Below are 26,622 nucleotides of genomic sequence, written 5' to 3'. Positions count from 1 at the left end.
CGTGAAGGATGTGGGTTTTTTTGGTAATTGATTGGGCGTTGAATAGTGTTAAAGTGAATAGAGCCAGCCCAAGTAGTTGCGTAAGGGAGGAGATCATCACCGGAGATAAATTTCTACGAGTTATGGGATGGTATCATAAAGTAGGCTTCGTCTTGAAGCAGGAGTTGTGATGTAATATGTGTATTGGGTATCCTAGAATCATGATGGGACTAAAGAGATCGCTTTGACGGGATTTGCCAGCAGATGATGTCCTATAGCGTAGTGGAAGTGAAGGATTGTGGAAGTGATATGATTAATGAAGCATGGCAGTGCCAATCCTTAGCTGAATGAGTGGTGGGGAGGCTGGATGAATGTTGAGGTGGCTGATTGAAGCTTGAGGTGGTTGGATGAATGCTGAGATAATTAGGTGAATGTTGAGGTAGCTGGATTGATTGTTGAGGAGCCTGTGTGAGTGCTGGAGATCCTGGTTGAATGCTGAAGTGGCTGGATGAATGCTGGTGGTTTAGAGGGTAGATGAAGGCGATTGAGGGTTGTCTTGCATAGAACCAGATTGAAATGTGGCGAAGTTGGGAGGTGGAGAGTTGAAGAGGATGATGGGGCTTTTCTCCGGGGCTGCATGAAGGGGCCCACAAAGAGGCCAGCCCCTTTGTCGCGCTCCTTCGGCGCGCGACGCCAGCAGGAGCTGGTTTTTGTAGCCCGGTAGGGACAGCCTGATTGGCTGTCTGAAGCAAAGAAGAAGGTCCCTGATTGGCCGGATCGTCAGTGAGAGGAGCGCTGCAGCCGGACGGAAGAGGCCCGAAGAGGAACGGAGGGAGCCTCGTGGTCGGCCGGGTGGACCCGCTGGGGTAAGAGGATTAAAAATCTAGACCATACCCCGGTGGGTTCCTTGCGCTGATTGCGCAGGCCTGAGATCCCCTCGGGTCGGGACGTCTGGGCAGAAGAGGAGGCGGCGCCGGCAGGAGCTGGTTTTTGTAGCCCGGTAGGGATAGCCTGATTGGTTGTCTGAAGCAAAGAAGAAGGTCCCTGATTGGCCGGATCGTCGGCGAGAGGAGCGCTGCAGCCGGATGGAAGAGGCCCGAAGAGGAACGGAGGGAGCCTCGTGGTCGGCCGGGTGGACCCGCTGAGGTAAGAGGATTAAAATCTAGGCCTTACCCCGGTGGGTTCCTTGCGCCGATTGTGCAGACCTGCGATCCCCTTGGGTCAGGACGTCCGGGCAGAAGAGTTAATTGATCTTAAAGACCTCTATCATATTCCCCCTCAGCCGTCTCTTCTCCAAACTGAACAGCCCTAACCTCTTCAGCCTTTCTTCATAGGGGAGCTGTTCCATCCCCTTTATCATTTTGGTTGCCCTTCTCTGTCTCCATCGCAACTATATCTTTTTTGAGATGCGGCGACCAAAATTGTACACAGTATTCAAGGTGCAGTCTCACCATGGAGCGATATAGAGGTTTTATGACATTTTCCGTTTTATTAATCATTCCCTTTCTAATAATTCCTAACATTCTGTTTGCTTTTTTGATTGCTGCAGCACACTGAGCCGATGATTTTAAAGTATTATCCACTATGATGCCTAGGTCTTTTTCCTGGGTGGTAGCTCCTAATATGGAACCTAAGATACCGCAAGAGAATTCACTGCATATCCAATAAGTGAAGCTCCCTCGCAAGAGGAATATCTGATGACAAATGTGGAATGGCCAGAAGCTCCACCATCTGGTTGAGATGAAACGAGGAAACAACCTTAGGTAAAAAGGAAGGAACCATACGTAACGATATACCATCCTCCGAAAAGCGTAAGAAAGAGTCCCTACACCATAATTACACCCTACACCATAACTACACCCTACACCCCTCCCCCAGCTGGAAGACTGCCCTGCTTCTAACGACTCCGCTTTTAAATCTCTGTGCTGGATGCTAAGACCCATATTGATGACATCACTTTTGAGCGACACAAAAAAGAGTCATCTATAAAAATCTAACCTGGTCAAGCGTCACGCGCCTAGCGTCACGCGCCGAAGGAGCGCGACAAAGGGGCCTGCCCCTTTGAGCGCCCCTTCGAGCAGCCCCTGCAGACAGCCCAGAAGGACATAGATGTGGCTCCCTGCACCCTCGGACATCTCTAAGCAGTACCACCGCATGGCTTCCTCGGAATGAACAGTGAAACCCCCGGACGACCAGCCCAAGCAACACCAGGCTAAACAAAAAGTCCCTTCCCATATTGAGGGATCCGTCCTCTAAATGTTTGATGGTTTCCACCAACTTCTCACATGACTATGATAATAGCTGGTTCATCCATTATCCTCCTAACAGCAAGTAACCTAATTGGTTATATTGAAACCAATGTGAACCCTCATAAGTAAGCCAGCATCCATCCTGCTTCACGTTCTTCCAGCTCTCTCCCAACAAGCACCATACTGCACCCAGCCAGTGTCATCTCAGCAAGCTCTCAACAAGCAACCATCCTGCAAGCATTCAGCAAGCAACCATCCTGCAAGCATTCAGCAAGCAACCATCCTGAGCAAACAACACTCAAGCAACAACACTCAACCATCCTGAGCAAACAACACTCAACCATCCTGAGCAAACAACACTCAAGCAACAGCAAAACAACTACCTCTCAGCACTCTACATTAAAACAAAAGACTCACAAAGACTGCCTTCGCCCCTCGGTCCATCAACAGCACTAACGCAGCACCACTACAACACAAGCACTACACGCTAAAATGTTCCCCACCTTCCCAATACCTATTTTACAACACAGCCTGTCAGCAATAGGAAAACCGAACAGATCATTCATACTACAACACAAACGACAGGCGCTACACCGAAACCTTAAATCATTCACCCCAATTTTGATAACACCCATCACCCAACTCTTAGGCCTCACTGTATTCTCACTTTCACTATTCAATGCACAATCTCTGTCCAAGAAATCTCTAATCCTCAACGACTATCTCCTTGATACCAAACCAGATATATGTGCTATAACAGAAACATGGCTCAAACCCACGGACACAGCAATTATAAACCAACTTCCCACATCAAACTACGACATCTTCTCCATCCCCCGACTGAAAAAAAAAAAGAGGAGGAGGACTCCTATTTGCATCAAAAAAAGACCTCGGGTTCATCCAGCACCCATACAACTCAGACTCTAAACTAGAAATGGGTCTCTTCACCTCGGAACAACTACAAATCCTACTCGTCTACGCCCCTCCGGGCCTCCTTGAGACAGACCCCTCCCCCTTAGTAGAGGAAATCACAACCCTCATCAAACTGGACGCTCCAGCAATTATCCTAGGAGATTTTAATCTGCATGTGGACAATCCTACCCCATCATCCAGCTGTGAATCCTTTCTCTCTGCCCTCTCAGCCCTGGGTTTCAAACAACTAGTTACCAAACCCACACACAAAGCAGGCCACACGCTGGATCTTATCTTTATTAACCCAGGCATCAAACATTCTTCACGCCTCAAAAGCAAGAAGGTCCCTTGGTCTGATCACTCACTTATCTCAACCGCATTCTCATTGAACAAACCCTCCACCTCCAAAGGGCCCTCACCATCTTTCCCATACAGAAGATCCTGCTCTACAGAAGACCTCAGCTCCCACCTAGCCTCTCAACTTCCATCCATTGATCTCTCAAACCCGAACACAGCTCTCCGCTCTTGGAAAGCCATCACAGATTCCATAGCCGACAAGCTATGTCCGCTAGCAACCAAAAAATCACTCCCAAACGCCTCCAAAAGACAACCATGGTTCACGGAAGAACTAAGAAAGCTAAAACAAAATCTAAGACAGAAAGAGAGCGACTGGCGCAAATCCCCAAGCACCAATACACGATCCATCTACAAAGCCACCCTCCATCAATACAAGTCAACTACCTCTAAATCCAAAAGGGACTACTATGCATCCAAGATTCACCACTTAATCTTCGACGCAAAAGCACTCTTCGCCTATGTCTCCAATCTCACCCAAATCATCCCACAGGAGATTCCCAACGACCTAGCACAACCCAAAGCTGAAGAACTTGCTCTTCATTTTCACAACAAAGTCAACAGCCTTCTAACTCATCTGCCTTCTAATCCCACCGACCCTGCTCTTTACCAGTCTCTTCAACAATCATCCCTCAACAACAATGGTCTGGAAACACTTGAACCCATCTCTATCTTAGAGATACAAACTCTTATAAGAAGAATGAAACCTTCCTCCCATCCTTTGGATACTATCCCCACCAAACTGCTCCTGGCCATCCCTGACTCCATCGCTAAAACCTTGTCGGACATCATAAACTGCTCACTCTCCCAAGGACTATATCCTGACGACCTCAAATTGGCCTCCATCAAACCTCTACTCAAGAAACCCAACTTGGATCCTAAAGACCCCAACAACTTCCGTCCTATCGCCAATCTCCCATTCATAGCCAAGATTCTAGAAAAAGTTGTCAATACTCAACTCTCCGAATACATAGAAGAAAACAAAATCCTATTCCAATCACAATACGGATTTCGCAAGTCACTGAACACAGAATCCCTCCTCATCTCCATGTCTGACTTCATATTAATGGGCCTTGACAAAGGCCAATCCTTCCTCTTAATTCTACTGGACCTATCAGCCGCCTTTGATACGGTCAATCATTCCATTCTCACTTCCATTCTGGCTTCTATAGGTATCTCAGGCACAGCTCTCTCATGGTTTAAATCTTTTCTCTCCAACAGAGGCTTCAAGGTTAAGATACAGAACAAAGAATCTTCACGAATGGACGCATCCATAGGTGTCCCCCAGGGCTCCTCACTGTCACCTACACTCTTTAACATTTATCTTTTACCTATCTGCCAACTCCTCTCCAACCTTAACCTCAAACATTTCCTCTACGCCGACGACATCCAGATCGTGATACCCATTAAAGAATCTTACACAAAAACATTGGTTCACTGGGAAAACTGTCTCTTCGAAATTAAACATCTCCTGGCTAACCTAAACCTAGTTTTAAACTCCTCTAAAACAGAACTGCTTCTCATCTCCCCAGATAATAATGCCATCTCTAATCCTCCAACTATCCCAACTACTACACAGGTGAGAGATCTAGGAGTATTAATTGATAACCGGATGAACCTTAAAGCTTACATCAACAGAACCACCAAGGACTGTTTCCACAAACTCCAAGTTCTGAAAAGAATTAGACCACTCTTCCACACTCAGGACTTCAGAACCATTCTACAAGCTATCATTTTTTCTAAGATCGATTACTGTAACTCTATCCTTCTGGGCCTACCTTCCTCCTATACTAGACCCCTCCAGATGTTACAAAACGCTGCGGCAAGATTACTGACAAACTCCAGGAGGAGGGACCATATATCTCCAATCCTAAAGAACTCCACTGGTTGCCTGTTCACTTTAGAATCCTCTACAAATCTCTTTCCATAATATACAAAACCATCCATCAACACACCCCACTCGACTTACAAGTCCCATTCCAAATTTATAACTCCTCCAGACCAACAAGAGACACACTCAGAGGATCTCTTCAAGTGCCCCCAGCCAAAACTACCAAACACATTACCTTGAGAGATCGGGCCTTTTCAACAGCCGGCCCCCTTCTATGGAACTCCATCCCACCGGACCTTAGACAGGAGCCCAGCCTCCCAACCTTCAGGAAGAGACTTAAGACCTGGCTGTTTAAAAAAGCTTTCCCGGACACCGATTAATTCTATTCAGCCAGATTCTACCACTTCCACATGTAAAAATGTTATTACTAATGTAAATACCTATACCTAATGTTATTCTCTTTCTTTTCTTCTCTCCTCCCAGTTCTATTACCTTGTTATTTGTAACTGCTTCCTTCTACACAAATAGGTTATTGAATTGTTTACTGTACACCCCTGTTATATGTAAACCGGCATGATGTGTTTGCAACATGAATGCCGGTATATAAAAATTTTAAATAAATAAATAAATAAATAAATAAATAATGCTTGAAGCTCTGATATCCTTCTAGCCGAGCAAATGGCCACCAAGAAAACAGACTTCAATGTAAGGTCCTTCAAAGAAGTCCTTCTAATCGGTTCAAAGGGAGGACTACAAAGAATCAGATTAAGGTTCCAGGACAGACATTTCTTATGGACCGGAGAACACAGATGCTTCGCCCCCTTCAGAAAATGCACAACATCTGGGTGAGATGCCAATGTCTTCTCTGCAACCTTGCCTTGAAGACACCCTAAGGCTGCCACCTGAACTCAGAGGGAATTATAAGCCAATCCCTTAGCTAATCTGCTAAGGGAGTGGCAGCTCATTCTGCAAACACCACGATTCAAACACTCTCCAAAACCGGATATAAGCCAAAGACATGGAAGGCCTCCTTGCCTGAAGCAAAGTCGTAAACACTGGCTCTGAGCATCCTTTCAAGCGAAAATGTAGCCTTTCAAAAGCCAAGCTGCTAGACAAAAGCAATCCACCCTTTCTGAAAAGATAGGCCCCTGCGCAACAACTCATGAAGGTAGGTCAAAAGAACAGGACCGTCCACCGCAAGATGGACCAGATTCACCAGAAACGGCTGGCACAGCCATTCTGGTGGCATGAGAATCACCCTCTGCCCAAATGATGTTTGATGTAATGCAATACTCGAACTATGAGAGGCCACGGGAGAAATACACAGAGCAGCAGCTCTGTCGGCTATGATTGGATGAGGGTGTGATGCCGTCGGAGCAAACCTCCCTCCGGTGGCTGTAAAACCGAACCGTCTTTGCATTTCCTGGAACTGCTATGAAGTCCAACTCTGGCCTTCCCCATCTGGACGGTATAAGGGCAAAGGCCTCCACTGACAACTCCCACTCCCCTAGATCCAGCTGTTGTCTGCTGAGATAGTCTACATACATGTTGTCCACTCTGGCCATGTGTGCTGCCGCCACTCCCACTAGATGCTTCTCCACCCAAGTAAATAATTCCTGCACCACCAGACGACTCTTCGTTCCACCTTGATGACTGATGTATGCCACCGAGATCACTCATACTGTACGTCTTTGAATGAGAGGAAGAAAGACGAGAAAGGCCTTGTGAACTCCTCTAGTTTCCAATCGGTTGATTGACCTCCTCTGGTGTCCACTGACCTTGGACAATTTTCCCTTGCTAATTATCTCCTCAACCTATGAGACGCATCCGTGGTCACCACCACCCTGTCCGGTACCTCCATTTCCATCCCTTTCTCCAATGTAATCCTCTTTGATGTACACTTTGAAGTGCCAAAAAAGGGGAATATAAAACTCTAAATAAATAAATTGGGATGAGACAGCCACCATGAGAGACTGAACCTTGCATCTCCCTGAAGAGGTAAAGGAAAGCAGAGTTGTTTACCTGTAACAGGTGTTCTCCTAGGACAGCAGGATGTTAGTCCTCACACATGGGTGACATTATCAGATGGAGCTGGCACGGAAAACTTATGTCAAAATTTCTGGAACTTTGTACGTACAGAGCATGCCCAGCATGCCCTATACCACATGTCCACACAGAGTTCCTTTTCAATTTCGTAACCTAGAATTCCGATTAAAATAAAAAAACAGAAGAAACCTAACTCCACGGGGTGGCGGCAGGTTTTGTGAGGACTAACATCCTGCTGTCCTAGGAGAACACCTGTTACAGGTAAGCAATTCTGGTTTCTCCTAGGAAAAGCAGGATGGTAGTCCTCACACATGGGTGAATCCCTAGCTACAGGCTGCTCCCCAACACAAAAGGGGACCAACCAGCACCAATCAGGAGCCAACGGGCACAACAACCACAGTGCTGTTGGTAACAGAGAGGGAGACAGCCTAAACGCAAACAATGGGCCCTAGGCAGGGATAATTGGGGTCTACATCTCAAGGAGATTCCGAAGGACAGACTGGCCAAACGTAGTATCACGTAAGCCATCCCTATCCGGACAGTCATGAGATGAAAACATGTGGAGAGAACTCCACATCACAGCCCTGCAGATCTCCTCCACGGGAACTGCTCACAAGTGGGCCACTGACGTTGCCATGGTTCTGATAGAATGAGCCTTGACATGTCCCCCATGATAACAGAAGGGGATGCAGTATGTTAGCCAATTGGATTGTGTCCGTTTGGCAATGGGAACTCCCAATCTATTCCTGTCTTAAGAAATAAAAACTTAGGTTGACTGTCGATGGGCTTCTCTTCTCTCCAGATAGAAGGCTAAGGATCTCTTGCAATCCAAACTGTGCAATGCTTGTTCGCCTTGGTGCGAATGGGGACTGGGAAAGAATGTTGGTAGGATAACTGACTGGTTAAAATGAAAATCCATCACCACCACCTTAGGCAGGAACTTAGGGTGTGTATGCAAGACCACCCTGTCATGATAAAATTTGGTATAAGGAGAATAAGTCACTAAGGCCTGGAGCTCACTGAGTTTGCATGCTGAAGTGACCGTGACCAAAAATATGACCTTCCAGATCAGGTACTTCAGGTCACAGGAGTGCAATGGCTCAAAGTGCCCTTTCAACAGCTGAGATAGCAGCACATTGAGGTCCCAAGACACAGCGGGAGGCCTTAAGGGAGGTTTCAATTGAAGCAGGCCCTGTAGGAAGCATATAACTATTGGTTACACAGAGATAGGCATATCATCTATACCTTGGTGGTATGCGCCAATTGCACTGAGATGAACTCTAACAGAGTTTGTCTTCAAGCCAGCCTCCAATAGGTGTAGAAGGTAATCAAGCAGCTTTTGTGTAGGGCAGGAGGACAGATCTAGGGCCTTCTGCTCACATTACACAGAAAACCTCCTCCACTTTAGTCCATAGGCCTTTCTAGTGGAAAGTTTTCTGGAAGCCACCAGGACTCGAGACACATCCACAGATAGTTCGAGCAGCTGTAGAATTAACCTCTCAACATCCAGGCTGTGAGCGACAAGGCCTGGAAGTTAGTATGCCACAGCCTGCCCTAATTTTATGTGATGAGACCTGGGGAAGTCCCCAGACTGATCGGTCTCTGAATGAACAGCTCGAAGGAGTGGAAACCAGATCTGTCTTGGCTAGTGAGTGGCTAAGAGAATCATAGTCCCTCTGTGCTCGCAAAGCTTCAAGAAAGGCTTCATCACCAGAGGAATCGGAGGATACACATACAGAAGACCCTTGTCCCAATGGCAGGCAAAGGCAACTGAGGTTGGTTCACCATCTGACTTGTACAGGGAGCAGAAATGAGTCACCTTCCTGTTGCAAGTGGGACACAAACAAGTCCACATCAGGGTTTCCCCAGAGGCGAAAGATCTGGTTCGCTACCTCCTGGTCCAGAGACCACTCATGGGGTCTGAAGGCACGACTCAGTCTGCCCGCTATCACATTCTCCATTCTAGCCAGATACATGGCCCTGAGTACCATACCGTGGGACAGGCCCCAGGACCAGATCTGAACCGCTTCCCGACACAGGAGGTACGACCCTGTGCCTCCCTGCTTGTTGACATACCACATCATAACTTGATTGTCTGTTTAGATCAGGTCAATTTTGTTGGATAGCCAATCTCTGAAAGCCAACGGCACATACCTGATCGCCCAGAGCTCCAGGGTACTTGCCAGGGTACTTATAGCCTGGATTGGCCACTGTTGGAAACAGGATGCTGGGCTTGATGGACCCCTGGTCTGACCCAGCATGGCAAGTTCTTATGTTCTTAACTTAATATGCTACCATGCTTCCTCGGTGGATCATAGACCTTGGGTAAGGAGCCCCTCTAAATGAGCTCCCCACCCCAAGTGGACGCATCAGTGGTTAGGACAATTTTGGTAGGGGGACTTTAGAAAGATATTCCCCATTCCAAATTCAAGATAACCCACCACCAGGATAAAGAGTACCAGAGAGAAGGAGTGACTCGGATGAGAGCCCGGAGGCTCTGCATGATCTGGAGCTACTGCGAACTCAGGTTCCATTGGGCTCTGTGCATGTGCATGTGTGCCAAGGGAATAACATGGAAGGTTACAGCCATGTGGCCCAACAGACTCAACACGTGCTGAGCTGAAATCTGCCGGCTCTGTTGAATCACCGCTGCTATGGACGCCTTGGGTCAGACCAACGGTCCATCAAGCCCAGCATCCTATTCCCAACAGTGGCCAATTCAGGCCATAAGAACCTGGCAAGTATCCAAAAACTAAGATTCTCTCCCATTAAACCATGTCCCAAGCCTCAGTCCTGATTTTTGTGATTAAAGAAGCAGTTACAGCATTCTTCAGAAGTCACTCGAAGACAGATAGTGCCACAAAGTGAGCTACTGAGAGCTGAACACAGTGGGAGGCCTCACAGGGCATTTGGCTATTTATCCTAAACAGTATCAAACTGATGAGATGTTAATTGCATTGAATCTCCACTAATTAATTCCAAAGCTAACTTCTAAGGCCACACAGATCTGTCCTTTTATTCTACATCTTACCCTCTCCATAACACTTCCTCTCAACCCCTGCTCAGCAGGTCCACACCATTTCCCCATTCCATCTCACTCTCCAGCTCATCTACCCTACCCTACCCTTAGTCAGAGTTCCTTTGCTGCCAGGTCACTGACCTGGAACATTTTAAAACTTGCTGCCTTTTCCTTATTGCAGCTGAGGTAAAAGGTAGAGGCTGCCACTGGCCGTAATCTGATATCTTTATTATTATTATTATTATTTTAGAAAATTACCACTGTCCCCACCCAATTGCTAAGTCCCTGCTGTCCCTCTGGTCCCTAAGTCCCTGCACTCTTTCCTCTTCTTCCTTGTTTCCTCTTTTATTCTTCTATGCTCCATCTCCATTCCTCTTCTCCTTTGTGTTATGTTCTCTCCTCCAGTCTTCATCCCCTTCCTTTTCTATTATTCCCCCTCAAAAAAATCCAAGATCTTCTTGCTCTCTCATCCACATTCCTCTCCATCTCCTACCATGCCCGGAGACAAAGAGACAGAAACGAGCATGGTAGGAAAAGGTGAAGAATGGAAATGAGAGAGAATAACAAGTCATTTGTCTGCTCCATCTATGCAGTACCTGGCTGTACTTCCATTCTCCTCATTCTTCCCACTCTCTTTCCTACTTTCTGACCTCACACAACCCTGGTTTTCTTTCCCCTTAACCCACCATCAGTCTTCACTCCATCATTTTCTTAGGTAAAGCGAGGGAACAAAGACATTTTCAGATATATCAGAGAAAGCAGAAAGGATTGAAGTGGTATAGTGAAATTGAAAGGTGAAAAAAATCAATGTATGAAGAGAGATGAAGAAATGGCCGAAATATTAAACAAATACTTCAGTTCGGTGTTCGCTAAAGAAGACCCTGGAGAAGGACCCTCGCTAGTTATCAAGACTGAGGATGGAAGTGTAGTAGACAATAATCTGTTTACAGAAGAGAATGTATGGGAAGAGCTAGGAAAACTGAAAGTGGACAAGGCCAAGGGGCCTGATGAGGTTCATCCCAGGATACTGAGGGAGCTCAGAGATGTGCTGGCGGGACCGCTGAAGGACCCTAAACAGAAGGTGAGAGGTAACCTGCATGGAACAGCAGTTATTACACTAAACAGAAGGTGAGAGGTAACCTGCATGGAACAGCAGTTATTACACTAAACAGAAGGTGAGAGGTAACCTGCATGGAACAGCAGTTATTACACTAAACAGAAGGTGAAGGGTAACCTGCATGGAACAGCAGTTATTACACTAAACAGAAGGTGAGGGGGTAACCTGCATGGAACAGCAGTTATTACACTAAACAGAAGGTGAGAGGTAACCTGCATGGAACAGCAGTTATTACACTAAACAGAAGGTGAGGAGGTAACCTGCATGGAACAGCAGTTATTACACTAAACAGAAGGTGAGAGGTAACCTGCATGGAACAGCAGTTATTACACTAAACAGAAGGTGAGAGGTAACCTGCATGAAGCAGCAGTTATTACACTAAACAGAAGGTGAGAGGTAACCTGCATGGAACAGCAGTTATTACACTAAACAGAAGGTGAAGGGTAACCTGCATGGAACAGCAGTTATTACACTAAACAGAAGGTGAGGGGGTAACCTGCATGGAACAGCAGTTATTACACTAAACAGAAGGTGAGAGGTAACCTGCATGGAACAGCAGTTATTACACTAAACAGAAGGTGAGAGGTAACCTGCATGGAACAGCAGTTATTACACTAAACAGAAGGTGAGAGGTAACCTGCATGGAACAGCAGTTATTACATTAAACAGAAGGTGAGAGGTAACCTGCATGGAACAGCAGTTATTACACTAAACAGAAGGTGAGAGGTAACCTGCATGGAACAGCAGTTATTACACTAAACAGAAGGGGGAGAGGTAACCTGCATGGAACAGCAGTTATTACACTAAACAGAAGGTGAGGAGGAAACCTGCATGGAACAGCAGTTATTACACTAAACAGAAGGTGAGAGGTAACCTGCATGGAACAGCAGTTATTACACTAAACAGAAGGTGAGGAGGTAACCTGCATGGAACAGCAGTTATTACACTAAACAGAAGGTGAGAGGTAACCTGCATGGAACAGCAGTTATTACACTAAACAGAAGGTGAGGGGGTAACCTGCATGGAACAGCAGTTATTACACTAAACAGAAGGTGAGAGGTAACCTGCATGGAACAGCAGTTATTACACTAAACAGAAGGTGATAGGTAACCTGCATGGAACAGCAGTTATTACACTAAACAGAAGGTGAGAGGTAACCTGCATGGAACAGCAGTTATTACACTAAACAGAAGGTGAGAGGTAACCTGCATGGAACAGCAGTTATTACACTAAACAGAAGGTGAGAGGTAACCTGCATGGAACAGCAGTTATTACACTAAACAGAAGCTGAGAGGTAATCTGCATGGAACAGCAGTTATTACACTAAACAGAAGGTGAGAGGTAACCTGCATGGAACAGCAGTTATTACACTAAACAGAAGGTGAGAGGGTAACCTGCATGGAACAGCAGTTATTACACTAAACAGAAGGTGAGGGGGTAACCTGCATGGAACAGCAGTTATTACACTAAACAGAAGGTGAGAGGTAACCTGCATGGAACAGCAGTTATTACACTAAACAGAAGGTGAGAGGTAACCTGCATGGAACAGCAGTTATTACACTAAACAGAAGGTGAGAGGTAACCTGCATGGAACAGCAGTTATTACACTAAACAGAAGGTGAGAGGTAACCTGCATGGAACAGCAGTTATTATACTAAACAGAAGGTGAGAGGTAACCTGCATGGAGCAGCAGTTATTACACTAAACAGAAGGTGAGGGGGTAACCTGCATGGAACAGCAGTTATTACACTAAACAGAAGCTGAGAGGTAACCTGCATGGAACAGCAGTTATTACACTAAACAGAAGGTGAGAGGTAACCTGCATGGAACAGCAGTTATTACACTAAAAAGAAGCTGAGAGGTAACCTGCATGGAACAGCAGTTATTACACTAAACAGAAGGTGAGAGGTAACCTGCATGGAACAGCAGTTATTACACTAAACAGAAGGTGAGAGGTAACCTGCATGGAACAGCAGTTATTACACTAAACAGAAGCTGAGAGGTAATCTGCATGGAACAGCAGTTATTACACTAAACAGAAGGTGAGAGGTAACCTGCATGGAACAGCAGTTATTACACTAAACAGAAGCTGAGAGGTAACCTGCATGGAACAGCAGTTATTACACTAAAAAGAAGGTGAGAGGTAACCTGCATGGAACAGCAGTTATTACACTAAACAGAAGGTGAGGGGGTAACCTGCATGGAACAGCAGTTATTACACTAAACAGAAGGTGAGAGGGTAACCTGCATGGAACAGCAGTTATTACACTAAACAGAAGGTGAGGGGGTAACCTGCATGGAACGGCAGTTATTACACTAAACAGAAGGTGAGAGGTAACCTGCATGGAACAGCAGTTATTACACTAAACAGAAGGTGAGAGGGTAACCTGCATGGAACAGCAGTTATTACACTAAACAGAAGGTGAGAGGTAACCTGCATGGAACCGCAGTTATTACACTAAACAGAAGGTGAGAGGTAACCTGCATGGAACAGCAGTTATTACACTAAACAGAAGGTGAGAGGGTAACCTGCATGGAACGGCAGTTATTACACTAAACAGAAGGTGAGAGGGTAACCTGCATGGAACAGCAGTTATTACACTAAACAGAAGGTGAGAGGGTAACCTGCATGGAACAGCAGTTATTACACTAAACAGAAGGTGAGAGGGTAACCTGCATGGAACAGCAGTTATTACACTAAACAGAAGGTGAGGGGGTAACCTGCATGGAACGGCAGTTATTACACTAAACAGAAGGTGAGAGGTAACCTGCATGGAACGGCAGTTATTACACTAAACAGAAGGTGAGAGGTAACCTGCATGGAACGGCAGTTATTACACTAAACAGAAGGTGAGAGGTAACCTGCATGGAACGGCAGTTATTACACTAAACAGAAGGTGAGAGGTAACCTGCATGGAACAGCAGTTATTACACTAAACAGAAGGTGAGGGGGTAAATTGCATGGAACAGCAGTTATTACACTAAACAGAAGGTGAGGGGTAACCTGTATGGAACAGCAGTTATTACACTAAACAGAAGGTAAGGAGGTAACCTGCATGGAACGGCAGTTATTACACTAAACAGAAGGTGAGAGGTAACCTGCATGGAACAGCAGTTATTACACTAAACAGAAGGTGAGGAGGTAACCTGCATGGAACAGCAGTTATTACACTAAACAGAAGGTGATAGGTAACCTGCATGGAACAGCAGTTATTACACTAAACGTGTGTTTGTGAGTGCATTTCTATCTGTGTGTGCATATTGCATGCGTGTGTGAGTGTATTTCTTACTGTGTATGCATATTGCTTGTATGTGAGTGCATTTCTATCCATTTGTGCATGTTGCACGTGTGTGAGTGCATTTCTATGTGTGTGCATATTGCATATGTGTGTGAGTGCATTTCTTACTGTGTATGCATATTGCATGTTTGTGAATGTATTTCTTAGTGTGCGTGCATACTGCATGTGTGAGTGCATTTCTGTCTGTGTGTGCATATTGCACTTGTGTATGTGAATGCATTTCTTACTGCATGTGCATATTGCACGTGTGTATGTGAATGCATTTCTGTCTGTGTTGCATATTGTGCGCATGTGTGTGAGTGTATTTCTTACTGTGTGTGCATATTGCACGTGTGTGTACGAGTAGGTTTCTGACTGGGAGCATACTGCACGTGTGTTTGTGAGTGCATTTCTATCTGTGTGTGCATATTGCATGTGTGTGTGAGAGTGCATTTCTTACTGTGTATGCATATTGCATGTATGTGAGTGCATTTCTATCCATGTGTGCATATTGCACGTGTGTGAATTTTGCATATGTGTGTGAGAGTGCATTTCTTACTTACTGTGTATGCATATTGCATGTATGTGAGTGCATTTCTTAGTGTGCGTGCATACTGCAAGTGTGAGTGCATTTCTGCCTGTGTGTGCATATTGCACTTGTGTATGTGAGTGCATTTCTTACTCTGTGTGCATATTGCACGTGTGTATGTGAATGCATTTCTTTCAGTATTGCATATTGCGCACATGTGTGTGAGTGCATTTCTGTCTGCGTGTGCATATTGGATGTGTGTGAGTGTACTTCTTACTGTGTGTGCATATTGCACATGTACGTATGACTAGGTTTCTGTCTGTGAACATATTGCACGTGTGTGTGAGTGCATTTCTATCTGTATGTGCATATTGCATGTGTGTGTGAGTGCATTTCTTACTGTGTATGCATATTGCATGTATGTGAGTGCATTTCTATCCATGTGTGCATATTGCACGTGTGTGAGTGCATTTCTGTCTGTGTATGCATATTGCACATGTGTGTGTGAGAGTGCATTTCTTACTGTGTATGCATATTGCATGTATGTGAGTGCATTTCTATCTGTGTGTGCATATTGCATGTGTGTGCGTGCATTTCTGTCTGCGTATGCATATTGGATGTGTGTGAGTGCATTTCTTACTGTGTGTGCATATTGCACGTGTGTGTACGAGTCGGTTTCTGACTGTGAGCATACTGCACGTGTGTTTGTGAGTGCATTTCTATCTGTGTGTGCATATTGCATGTGTGTGTGAGAGTGCATTTCTCACTGTGTATGCATATTGCATGTATGTGAGTGCATTTCTATCCATGTGTGCATATTGCACGTGTGTGAATTTTGCATATGTGTGTGAGAGTGCATTTCTTACTGTGTATGCATATTGCATGTATGTGAGTGCATTTCTTAGTGTGCGTGCATACTGCAAGTGTGAGTGCATATCTGTCTGTGTGTGCATATTGCACTTGTGTATGTGAGTGCATTTCTTACTCTGTGTGCATATTGCACGTGTGTATGTGAATGCATTTCTTTCAATACTGCATATTGCGCACATGTGTGTGAGTGCATTTCTGTCTGTGTGTGCATATTGGATGTGTGTGAGTGTACTTCTTACTGTGTGTGCATATTGCACATCTACGTATGACTAGGTTTCTGTCTGTGAACATATTGCACGTGTGTGTGAGTGCATTTCTATCTGTGTGTGCATATTGCATGTGTGTGTGAGTGCATTTCTATCCATGTGTGCATATTGCACGTGTGTGAGTGCATTTCTGTCTGTGTGTGCATATTGGATGTGTGTGAGTGTACTTCTTACTGTGTGTGCATATTGCACATGTACGTATGACTAGGTTTCTGTCTGTGAACATATTGCACGTGTGTGAGAGTGCATTTCTATCTGTGTGTGCATATTGCATGTATGTGAGTGCATTTCTATCCATGTGTGCATATTGCACGTGTGTGAGTGCATTTCTGTCTGTGTATGCATATTGCACATGTGTGTGTGAGAGTACATTTCTTACTGTGTATGCATATTGCATGTATGTGAGTGCATTTCTATCCATGTATGCATATTGCACGTGTGTGAATATTGCATATGTGTGAGAGTGCATTTCTTACTGTGTATGCATATTGCATGTATGTGAGTGCATTTCTTAGTGTGCGTGCATACTGCAAGTGTGAGTGCATTTCTGACTGTGTGTGCATATTGCATGTGTGTGTGAGAGTGCATTTCTCACTGTGTATGCATATTGCATGTATGTGAGTGCATTTCTATCCATGTGTGCATATTGCACGTGTGTGAATTTTGCATATGTGTGTGAGAGTGCATTTCTTACTGTGTATGCATATTGCATGTATGTGAGTGCATTTCTTAGTGTGCGTGCATACTGCAAGTGTGAGTGCATTTCTGACTGTGTGTGCATATTGCACTTGTGTGAGTGCATTTCTTACTGTGTGTGCATATTGCACGTGTGTATGTGAATGCATTTCTGTCTGTGTTGCATATTGCACACATGTGTGTGCGTGCATTTCTGTCCGTATGCATATTGGATGTGTGTGAGTGCACTTCTTACTGTGTGTGCATATTGCACATGTATGTATGACTAGGTTTCTGACTATGAGCATATTGCACATGTGTGTGTGAGTGCATTTCTGTGTGTGCATATTGCATGTATGTGAGTGCATTTCTATCCGTGTGTGCATATTGCACGTGTGTTAGTGCATTTCTATCCGTGTGTGCATATTGCATGTGAGTGCATTTCTGTCTGTGTATGCATATTGCACATGTGTGTGTGAGAGTGCATTTCTTACTGTGTATGCATTTCTTACTGTGCAATGCATATCCAGCATAGCTCTCTGCTTCAACGGCAGGGGAGAAGAAAAACTGATACTTCACGCATATCCAGCATAGCTCTCTGCTTCAACAGCAGGAGAGAAGAAAAACTGATACTTCACACATAACCAGCACAGCTCTCTGCTTCAACGGCAGGGGAGAAGAAAAACTGATACTTCACGCATATCCAGCATAGCTCTCTGCTTCAACGGCAGGGGAGAAGAAAAACTGATACTTCACGCATATCCAGCATAGCTCTCTGCTTCAACGGCAGGGGAGAAGAAAAACTGATACTTCACGCATATCCAGCATAGCTCTCTGCTTCAACGGCAGGGGAGAAGAAAAACTGATACTTCACGCATATCCAGCATAGCTCTCTGCTTCAACGGCAGGGGAGAAGAAAAACTGATACTTCACGCATATCCAGCATAGCTCTCTGCTTCAAAGGCAGGGGAGAAGAAAAACTGATACTTCACGCATATCCAGCATAGCTCTCTGCTTCAGCGGCAGGAGAGAAGAAAAACTGATACTTCACGCATATCCAGCATAGCTCCCTGCTTCAACGGCAGGAGAGAAGAAAAACTGATACTTCACGCATATCCAGCATAGCTCTCTGCTTCAACGGCAGGGGAGAAGAAAAACTGATACTTCACGCATATCCAGCATAGCTCTCTGCTTCAGCGGCAGGAGAGAAGAAAAACTGATACTTCACGCATATCCAGCATAGCTCCCTGCTTCAACGGCAGGGGAGAAGAAAAACTGATACTTCACGCATATCCAGCATAGCTCTCTGCTTCAACGGCAGGGGAGAAGAAAAACTGATACTTCACGCATATCCAGCATAGCTCCCTGCTTCAACGGCAGGGGAGAAGAAAAACAACCAATAAGGGCTGAATAACATAGTCTGGGTAAAACAAATAAGCATGGGTGTAGCTTGCTTATTGCGGCGGTTACTACCCCTAACTAATCAAGCTTGATATTTCACTCGGATGCAGCTCCATCACTGCTCTCTACATTAATGGTGGGGGTGGAAGGGAAATAGAACCAAAGAGCTAAGAGAAACAGATAAGTATGAGAAAAAAATGTGTGACGCTTGCTGGGCAGACTGGATGGGCCGTTTGGTCTTCTTCTGCCGTCATTTCTATGTGTCTATGTTTCTATATATTGCATGTATGTGAGTACATTTCAATCCTTGCGTGCATATTGCACGTGTGTGAGTACATTTCTATCCATGCATGCATATCGCACGTGTGTGAGTACATTTCTATCCATGTGTGCATATCGCACGTGTGTGAGTACATTTCTGTCTGTGTATGCATATTGCACGTGTGTGTGAGTATATTTCTGTCTGTGTGTGCATGTTGCACATGTGTGTGTGAGAGTGCATTTCTGTCTGTGTGTGCATGTTGCATATGTAGTGCAGTTGCCCTCGGTAGGTACTCACAGTTCCAGTTCTTTGGGAATGCTGACAACTCCCAGAGTTTGGCAGGCCAGTTCTGGGATGACAGAGGAACTCAGTTCCTTCAGGTGAATGTAGAAAGTCTTCTTACTCTTCAAAATCTTTAAGGCTGAAGGATATATAGAATGTTGTAGGCGGCAGGGACACTGTGCCATGACCAAAAATATTGGTATTGTGTAAAAAATCTCAGCCAAAAAATCCCAGGAGAGTTTATCTATGTAATGTGCCTGATCTATTATTAACACCAAATATTCCTTCTCTGTAGCCTGAAAGAAAATCCAAGAAATGCAGGATTAATGCCCCCTCCTCTTCACTTTTGCTTTGTTCTGTGTCCCCCTCTTCACACCTGCCTGGCTGCACTGCTTTCTATTCCTCACTCTTCACCTATGCCCTAACTGCATGGAGTGTCCTCACCTCCTTGTTCCTGTCCTGGTCACATGACCTAGCCCTCCCTTTTGCTGTTGTCTCCCCACTCCTCATTCCTAGCTTGATGGTTTGGCTTTGTGCCTTTGATGGCTCTGCTCACCGCCCCTACCTCCCCACCCTCACCTGGCTCTGGGTTCTCACCTTCTCATTCTTGCCTTGGGAGATGACGTCTTCCCCTGTCCTTGCTCCTGTCCTGGTCACATGACCTAGCCCTCCCTTTTGCTGTTGTCTCCCCACTCCTTGCTTGATGGTTTGGCTTTGTGCCTTTGATGGCTCTGCTCACCGCCCCTACCTCCCCACCCTCACCTGGCTCTGGGTTCTCACCTTCTCATTCTTGCCTTGGGAGATGACGTCTTCCCCTGTCCTTGCTCCTGTCCTGGTCACATGACCTAGCCCTCCCTTTTGCTGTTGTCTCCCCACTCCTTGCTTGATGGTTTGGCTTTGTGCCTTTGATGGCTCTGCTCACCGCCCCTACCTCCCCACCCTCACCTGGCTCTGGGTTCTCACCTTCTCATTCTTGCCTTGGGAGATGACGTCTTCCCCTGTCCTTGCTCCTGTCCTGGTCACATGACCTAGCCCTCCCTTTTGCTGTTGTCTCCCCACTCCTTGCTTGATGGTTTGGCTTTGTGCCTTTGATGGCTCTGCTCACCGCCCCTACCTCCCCACCCTCACCTGGCTCTGGGTTCTCACCTTCTCATTCTTGCCTTGGGAGATGACCGTCTTCCCCTGTCCTTGCTCCTGCCTTGGTCACATGGCCCTGTGCCCCCACTCCTCACTCCTGCCTGATTTCTATATCTGCTCCTCTCTTTCTTTTATTTTGCCTCACCTGCTTTAGCACTTTATTTAGAAATTTGTTCCTCTCTAGTTTTATGGTCTCAGGGTCCATGAGAGAAACCTCCCTGGAAAAGGGGAACTGATAAGAAAGAGAAAAAATTATTAGCAAGAGAACTGCATATTAAATTTCTTTAGATAGATGTGTGCCACCTACCAGGAAAAAATAATTTTGTTAAGTATCCTACAAATTTCACCTCAGAAATCAGTGAACTGTTTGCCTCACTTGGAAATCTCAGGAAGCCATTTCATTCCTGTCAAACTATGAGGGTTCTATCTCTGTCAGTCCAAACCTGTCCTGGGGATGTCACAGCCAGTTGGACCTTGTGCATATCCACAATGAATATGCATGAGATAAATTTGTGATCACTGGTAACCTAGAATATGCAAATATATCATGCTGAAAATTTGTTTATTTATTTATATTCCGTTTTCCAGGCACTTCAAAGTGGATTTCATGCAGGTACTGGTCCCTAGATGAGATGGGCCCTTGCAGAAACACTGGTTGAGTCGTGTATCATTCTGGCAGAGATTTATTAAGGGGATGGGATCTAAGTGATATTGTGGGGAAGAACCTCAGGAGGGAGTGTGCATGCGTACAATATAAGGTGCTGCTGATGGTGGGAATTTATTTCTTCTCTTGGAAGCTGTTGTTCAAGCTGGAGTGACACTAGGATGGGGAGCATCTCTCCTTCCATGCAGCCAAAAAAAACAATGTCCAGAAGGCTTATGGCTGCAGGAGACATAGAACGGCCACCTGGGCAGTGCTATTAGCCTCTGGGAGGTATCATGAAGTTAAAGTGTATGGGGTTCCCTCCTGTCACCAGGGAATTAGAAAAAAAAAAACCTAAAAGGAGCAGCTGTAAAGATTAAAAGGTTGCATGACATGTGGACATTTTCTTTAAATAACATTTTGGAAGCCTACATAAAATATTTTGCATCCATTAGAAAAGGTTGAAGGAAGACCGAACAAATGCCAGCATGGTTTAATGGTGAGGTAAAGGAGATAGTTACAATCAAAATGGATTGTTCAAAAATGAAAAGCAAGCCCAATGATGAAAGTAGACAAGAGCATAAGTACTGGCAAGTTAGAAATACATGCCAAGGGCGAATTTTAATAAAATCTTTTTCAAACACATTCAAAGCAAAAAGCCTGTTAGGGAATTAATTGGGCTGCTAGATGACTGAAGGGCATCAGAGGCATTTTTCTGAGGGTGTACTTTTGCAGCAGCAATGGTTTGGGAAAGTTTTGTGATGATTTTTAGGATGTGTGTTATTTTTTGCAAAATGGATGCCCATTGACTTAAAACAAAGCAAAATGGCTGCTCTACAGTGAAACACAACTTTGGAACACAAGTACTTTTGTGCTTGAAGAGGAGGAAGAAGGATCCTCTGAGGCTGCGCCAATCCTCCAATCGTTGGAACATTGTGGGGGAGCCATAAAGGCCAAACAGGAGTACTGTGACCTGGAACAGCCCAGCAGGCATCGAGAACACTGTCTTCTCTTTCTCTGAGGACGTGAGAGGCACCTGACAATACCCTTTGGTAAGAATGAAGGTAGAGATGAACTGGGATGACCCAAGCACTCAATCAGTTCATCCACTCTTGGCATTGGATAGGCATTCAGTTTTGAGATCTTGTTGACCTTCTTGAAGTCAATACAGAACCTGATGCTTCCATCTGGATTCGGCATTTATACAATGGATGAGGACCAGTCATTGTTGGACTTCTCAATTATGCTGAGCTGGAGTATTTCCTTCACTTTGGCCTTGATGATACTGCACCTGGCCTTAGGGATCCAATAAGGCCTCTGTCGTACCACCACTCCAGGAGCCATCAGGATGTCATGTAGCACCAAGTGGCTATGACCAGGCAGGTTCATAAAGATCTCTCTCTCAACCAATTCCTTTAAGTCAGTTATCTGTCTAGTGGACAGCTGTTCACCAAAGAGAACTTGGGATTGCTCCTCCTTTGACCCAACTTCAGGGCCAAACTCTCCTTCCTGTACCATACCACATTCCTGGGGCACTGATTTCTTCAGGAGGTTTAAATGGTATTCTAGGGAGAAGAGCTCTGATTTCTAACTCCACCTCCCTTTAGGTATGTGCCTACTATTTATCAGCGACACTTCTGTTTGTTGTTAGAAGATTAGCCAAAGTGCCAAACAAAACAAATCTCCTTTATTCCAAAATTACACAAGGCTAAGCATTAACACTTTGCATGAGGAAACACACAGGCAACTGGGGACAAAGGTAAAGCAAAATTGCTTACCTTGTAATAGGTGTTATCCCAGGACAGCAGGATGTAGTCCTCACATATGGGTGACGTCACCGATGGAGCCCAGTGCGGGAAATCTTTCTGTCAAAGTTTCTAGAAACATTTGACCGGCCGTGTGAGGCCACTGAGCATGCCCAGCATGCTATGATATTCTCTGCCACAGGTGTCTCTATTCAGTCTAGTATGTAGCAAAAAAGTTTAATAATTAAATCATAAAAGGATATGAGCCCAACTCCGCCGGGTGGCGGGTGGGTTCGGTGAGGACTACATCCTGCTGTCCTGGGATAACACCTATTACAAGGTAAGCAATTTTGCTTTATCCCAGGACAAGCAGGATGCTAGTCCTCACATATGGGTGAATAGCAAGTTAGAGGCTGAGTCATTTTGTAGTGAAGTATTGTTGTTGAAAAGGAGTCAGCCGGAGATCACAGAAGATTGGATGTGGAAGGAGTTGGGATTAAGCTGGAAACAAATTCTTTAAGACAGATTGTCCGTAGGTCGAATCTTGTCGTCCTTGTTTGTCTAGGCAGTAATGAGCTGCAAAAGTGTGAAGAGAACTCCATGTTGCTGCTTTACATATGTCGAGGATTGGCACTGAACGATAGTGTGCTACTGAGGTTGACATTGCTCGTACTGAATGCGCCTTTACTCGCCCTTGGAGAGGAAGGCCTGCTTTTTCATAGCAAAATTGTATGCAATCTGCTAGCCAATTTGATAAAGTATGTTTACCCACTGCTTTACCTGATTTGTTTGGGTCTAGGAGAAAAACAGCTGTGTGGATTGTCTGTGTACTGCAGTGCAGTCTATATAAAAAGCTAGTGCACGCTTACAATCCAAGGTATGTAAGGCTGCTTCTCCTGGATGGGAATGAGGCCTTGGAAAGAATATGGGTAAATTTATGGATTGATTCAAGTGGAATTCCGTAACTACCTTGGGAAGGAATTTTGGATGTGTACGTAGAACCACTTTGTCATGTAGGAACTTAGTATAAGGTGTGTACGTGACAAGTGCTTGTAACTCACTAACCCTTCTAGCTGATATAATGGCTATAAGGAAGATAGTTTTCCATGTGAGAAATTTAAGATCACAAGAATCCATGGGCTCGAAAGGAGAACGCATGAGTCTTGTTAGTCCCAAATTCAGATCCCATTCTGTGACAGGTGGTCGAATTGGTGGCTTAAGGTGAGTTAAACCTCTCATAAATCTACTTATGAGAGGTTGTGTGGAAATAGGTGCATCTCCTATCTTGTTATGGTATGCAGAGATTGCATACTCTTACCGATGAAGTCTGGAGACCAGCTTCCGAAAGATGGTATAAGTAGTCTAGTAGAGAAGTTGTGGGGCAGGTGAAAGGATTTATGTTCTTTTCGGAGCACCACAAAGTGAACCTCTTCCATTTAGAAGAATAGTGCTTTCGTGTGGAAGGTTTACGTGAAGCTATAAGCACTTGAGATATATTGGATGAAAGATTGAATGGTTGCAAGATCAAGCTTTCAACATCCATGCCGTCAGGGATAGGGATTGAAGGTTGGGATGGCGCAACCGACCCTGATCCTGAGTTATGAGAGTGGGAGCTACTCCCAGACGAATTGGATCCCTGACTGAGAGGTCTAGCAGTGTGGGGAACCATACTTGTCGAGGCCAGTATGGGGCTATGAGTATCATGGACCCTTTGTCCTGTTGTAGCTTCACTAGAGTTTTGGTTATGAGTGGTATCAGAGGATACGCGTATAGTAGGCCTGAGCTCCAAGGGCGAGCGAAGGCGTCCTTGGATGGTTGATTCTTCTGTTTGTGGAGAGAACAGAATTTGTCCACTTTGTGATTCAGATGTGACGCAAAGAGGTCTATTGTTGGTTGTCCCTAATGCTGAAATATCCTGGTCGCTACTGCAGGATCCAGGGACCATTCGTGTGGTTGGAATTGACGACTGAGTCAATCTGCCACTACATTGTGAATGCCTGCTAGATAAGTGGCTCGTAGGAACATTGAGTGGTTCAGGGCCCAGCCCCAAATTTGTGCAGCTTCTTGACAAAGCAGATACGAGCCCGTACCTCCCTGTTTGTTGATGTACCACATGGCTACTGTGTTGTCTGTTTGGATTAGAACAGTCTTGTGTGAAAGGCAGTCCTTGAATGCATGCAGCGCATAACGTATAGCTCGAAGTTCCAGAAAATTGATTTGATGTTGCTTCGAGTTTTGTCCAAGTCCCTTGAGTGTGGAGATTGTCTACATGAGCTCCCCATCCCAAGATGGATGCATCTGTAGTTAAAGTTATCTCTGGGACTGGTTGTTGAAAGGGTAGGCCTTTGCACAGGTTGTCTTTGTTGGTCCACCAAAGTAGAGATAATCTTAGTTGGTGGGTCACTTGAATTGGATAATGTAGTGGTTGAATGGCTTGAATTCATTGTGATTGTAAAGTCCATTGGGCAATTCGTATGGCAAGCCTTGCCATTGGTGTAACGTGAACCGTGGAGGCTATATGACCTAGCAGTATCAGAAACTGATGGGCTGTGGTTTGTGTCCGTAAGGAAATGGAGTTTGCTAGTAGAATGAGGGCATCTGCACGATCTATAGGTAGAATGGCCTTTGCTAGATCTGTGTTCAACTCTGCTCCTATGAATTGAAGCAGATGAGTTGGCGTGAGATGGGATTTTTGATAATTGATGAGAAATCCCATGGAGTGAAGTAGAGCAATCGTTCGAGTGAGAGAAGTGAGAGCTCCTTGTTGAGATTGACTCCTTATGAGCCAGTCGTCTAGATATGGGAAAACATGGACACCTTCTTTGTGTAAGTGTCCTGCTATTACCGCTAGACATTTGGTGAAGACTCTGGGAGCAGATGCAAGTCCAAAGGGTAGAACTCTGTATTGGTAATGTTGATGGTCTACAGTGAAGCGCAGGTACTTGCGATGAGGAGGGTATATTGGAATGTGAGCATAAGCATCTTGAAGATCCAGAGAACAAAGCCAATCTCTTGCTTGAAGAAGTGGAAGCATGGTGCCTAAAGACACCATCCTGAATTTTTCTTTCTTCAGAAATTTGTTGAGATTTCTGAGATCTAGGATGGGACGTAGGCCTCCGGTTTTCTTTGGAATGAGGAAGTATCGGGAGTAAAATCCTCTGCCCTGCTGTGTCCGGGGCACTAGTTGTATGGCCCTGGCTCTCAGAAGGGTGGATAATTCTGCCTGTAATTGATGCAGTTGAGAATTTTGACGTGGGCAGGAAGTTGGTGAAAATTCTGGAGGAATTGAGGTGAAATTTAGTTTGTAGCCTCGAGAGACTATGGAAAATACCCATTGATCTGATGTCATGTTTTGTCAATTTGTGTGAAAGTGAGATATTCTTCCACCCACTGGTAGATTTGGCTTGAGATTGAAAGGTTGGGTTTGTTCTCTGGTCCTTGTTTCAAAAGCCTGTTGCAGGGCCCGTCTGTGCAGGAGGTTGTGGACGAGCAGGCCTCGATTGTCTGGCCTGGGAGCGTTGTATAGGTCTAGTGGACCTACCCCTAGAAGTGTGGGGGTAGTATCTACGTGGCCTGTAATAGGAACGTCGCATATCTCTTCGTGGAGGATGACGAGAAGACTGAGTAGCAGGCTTTTGTGGAGTTTGAGACAGTTGACGAAGAGTCTCAGTGTGGTCCTTAAGCTGTTGAACAGCTTCTTGAATTTTGTCCCCAAACAGATTGTCACCAAGACAGGGCAGGTCCACAAGTTTTCTTGTACTTCAACCCTGAGGTCAGATGCTTTGAGCCAGGCCCATCTGCGAGCAGTGATTCCAGCTGCTGCTGTCCTGGAAGCAGTCTCAAAATTATCATAGACTGCTCTCACCTCATGTTTGCCTGCCTCCAGTCCCTTGGATATTACGGCTTGTGCAGGCTCCTGGAACTGAGTGGGTAAGGAGGTTACAAACTCTTCCATCTGCTTCCAGAGGTTCCTCTGGTATTGAGTGATATAGAGTTGATAAGCAGAAATCTTGGTGCTCAACATGGA

The 26,622-nt window shown here is 45.3% G+C and overlaps 1 protein-coding gene across 1 annotated transcript in view; it reads right to left on the bottom strand.

The window, feature by feature from the left end:
• Positions 1-26,622, bottom strand: part of LOC115093343 (adenylate cyclase type 10-like) — a gene marked incomplete in the record, with an annotated part of 787,628 nt that overhangs the window by 464,045 nt on the left and 296,961 nt on the right. The window contains 2 exon segments of the mRNA XM_029604970.1: positions 19,086-19,366; positions 20,353-20,439. Of these exon segments, the coding sequence (XP_029460830.1) occupies positions 19,086-19,366; positions 20,353-20,439 (368 nt within the window).

The sequence above is a fragment of the Rhinatrema bivittatum genome, chromosome 6, assembly GCF_901001135.1.
Source record: "Rhinatrema bivittatum chromosome 6, aRhiBiv1.1, whole genome shotgun sequence".
NCBI lineage: Eukaryota > Metazoa > Chordata > Amphibia > Gymnophiona > Rhinatrematidae > Rhinatrema > Rhinatrema bivittatum.
The sequence above is the reverse complement of the archived record's forward strand: the minus strand, read 5'-3'. Positions and strand labels throughout refer to the sequence as shown.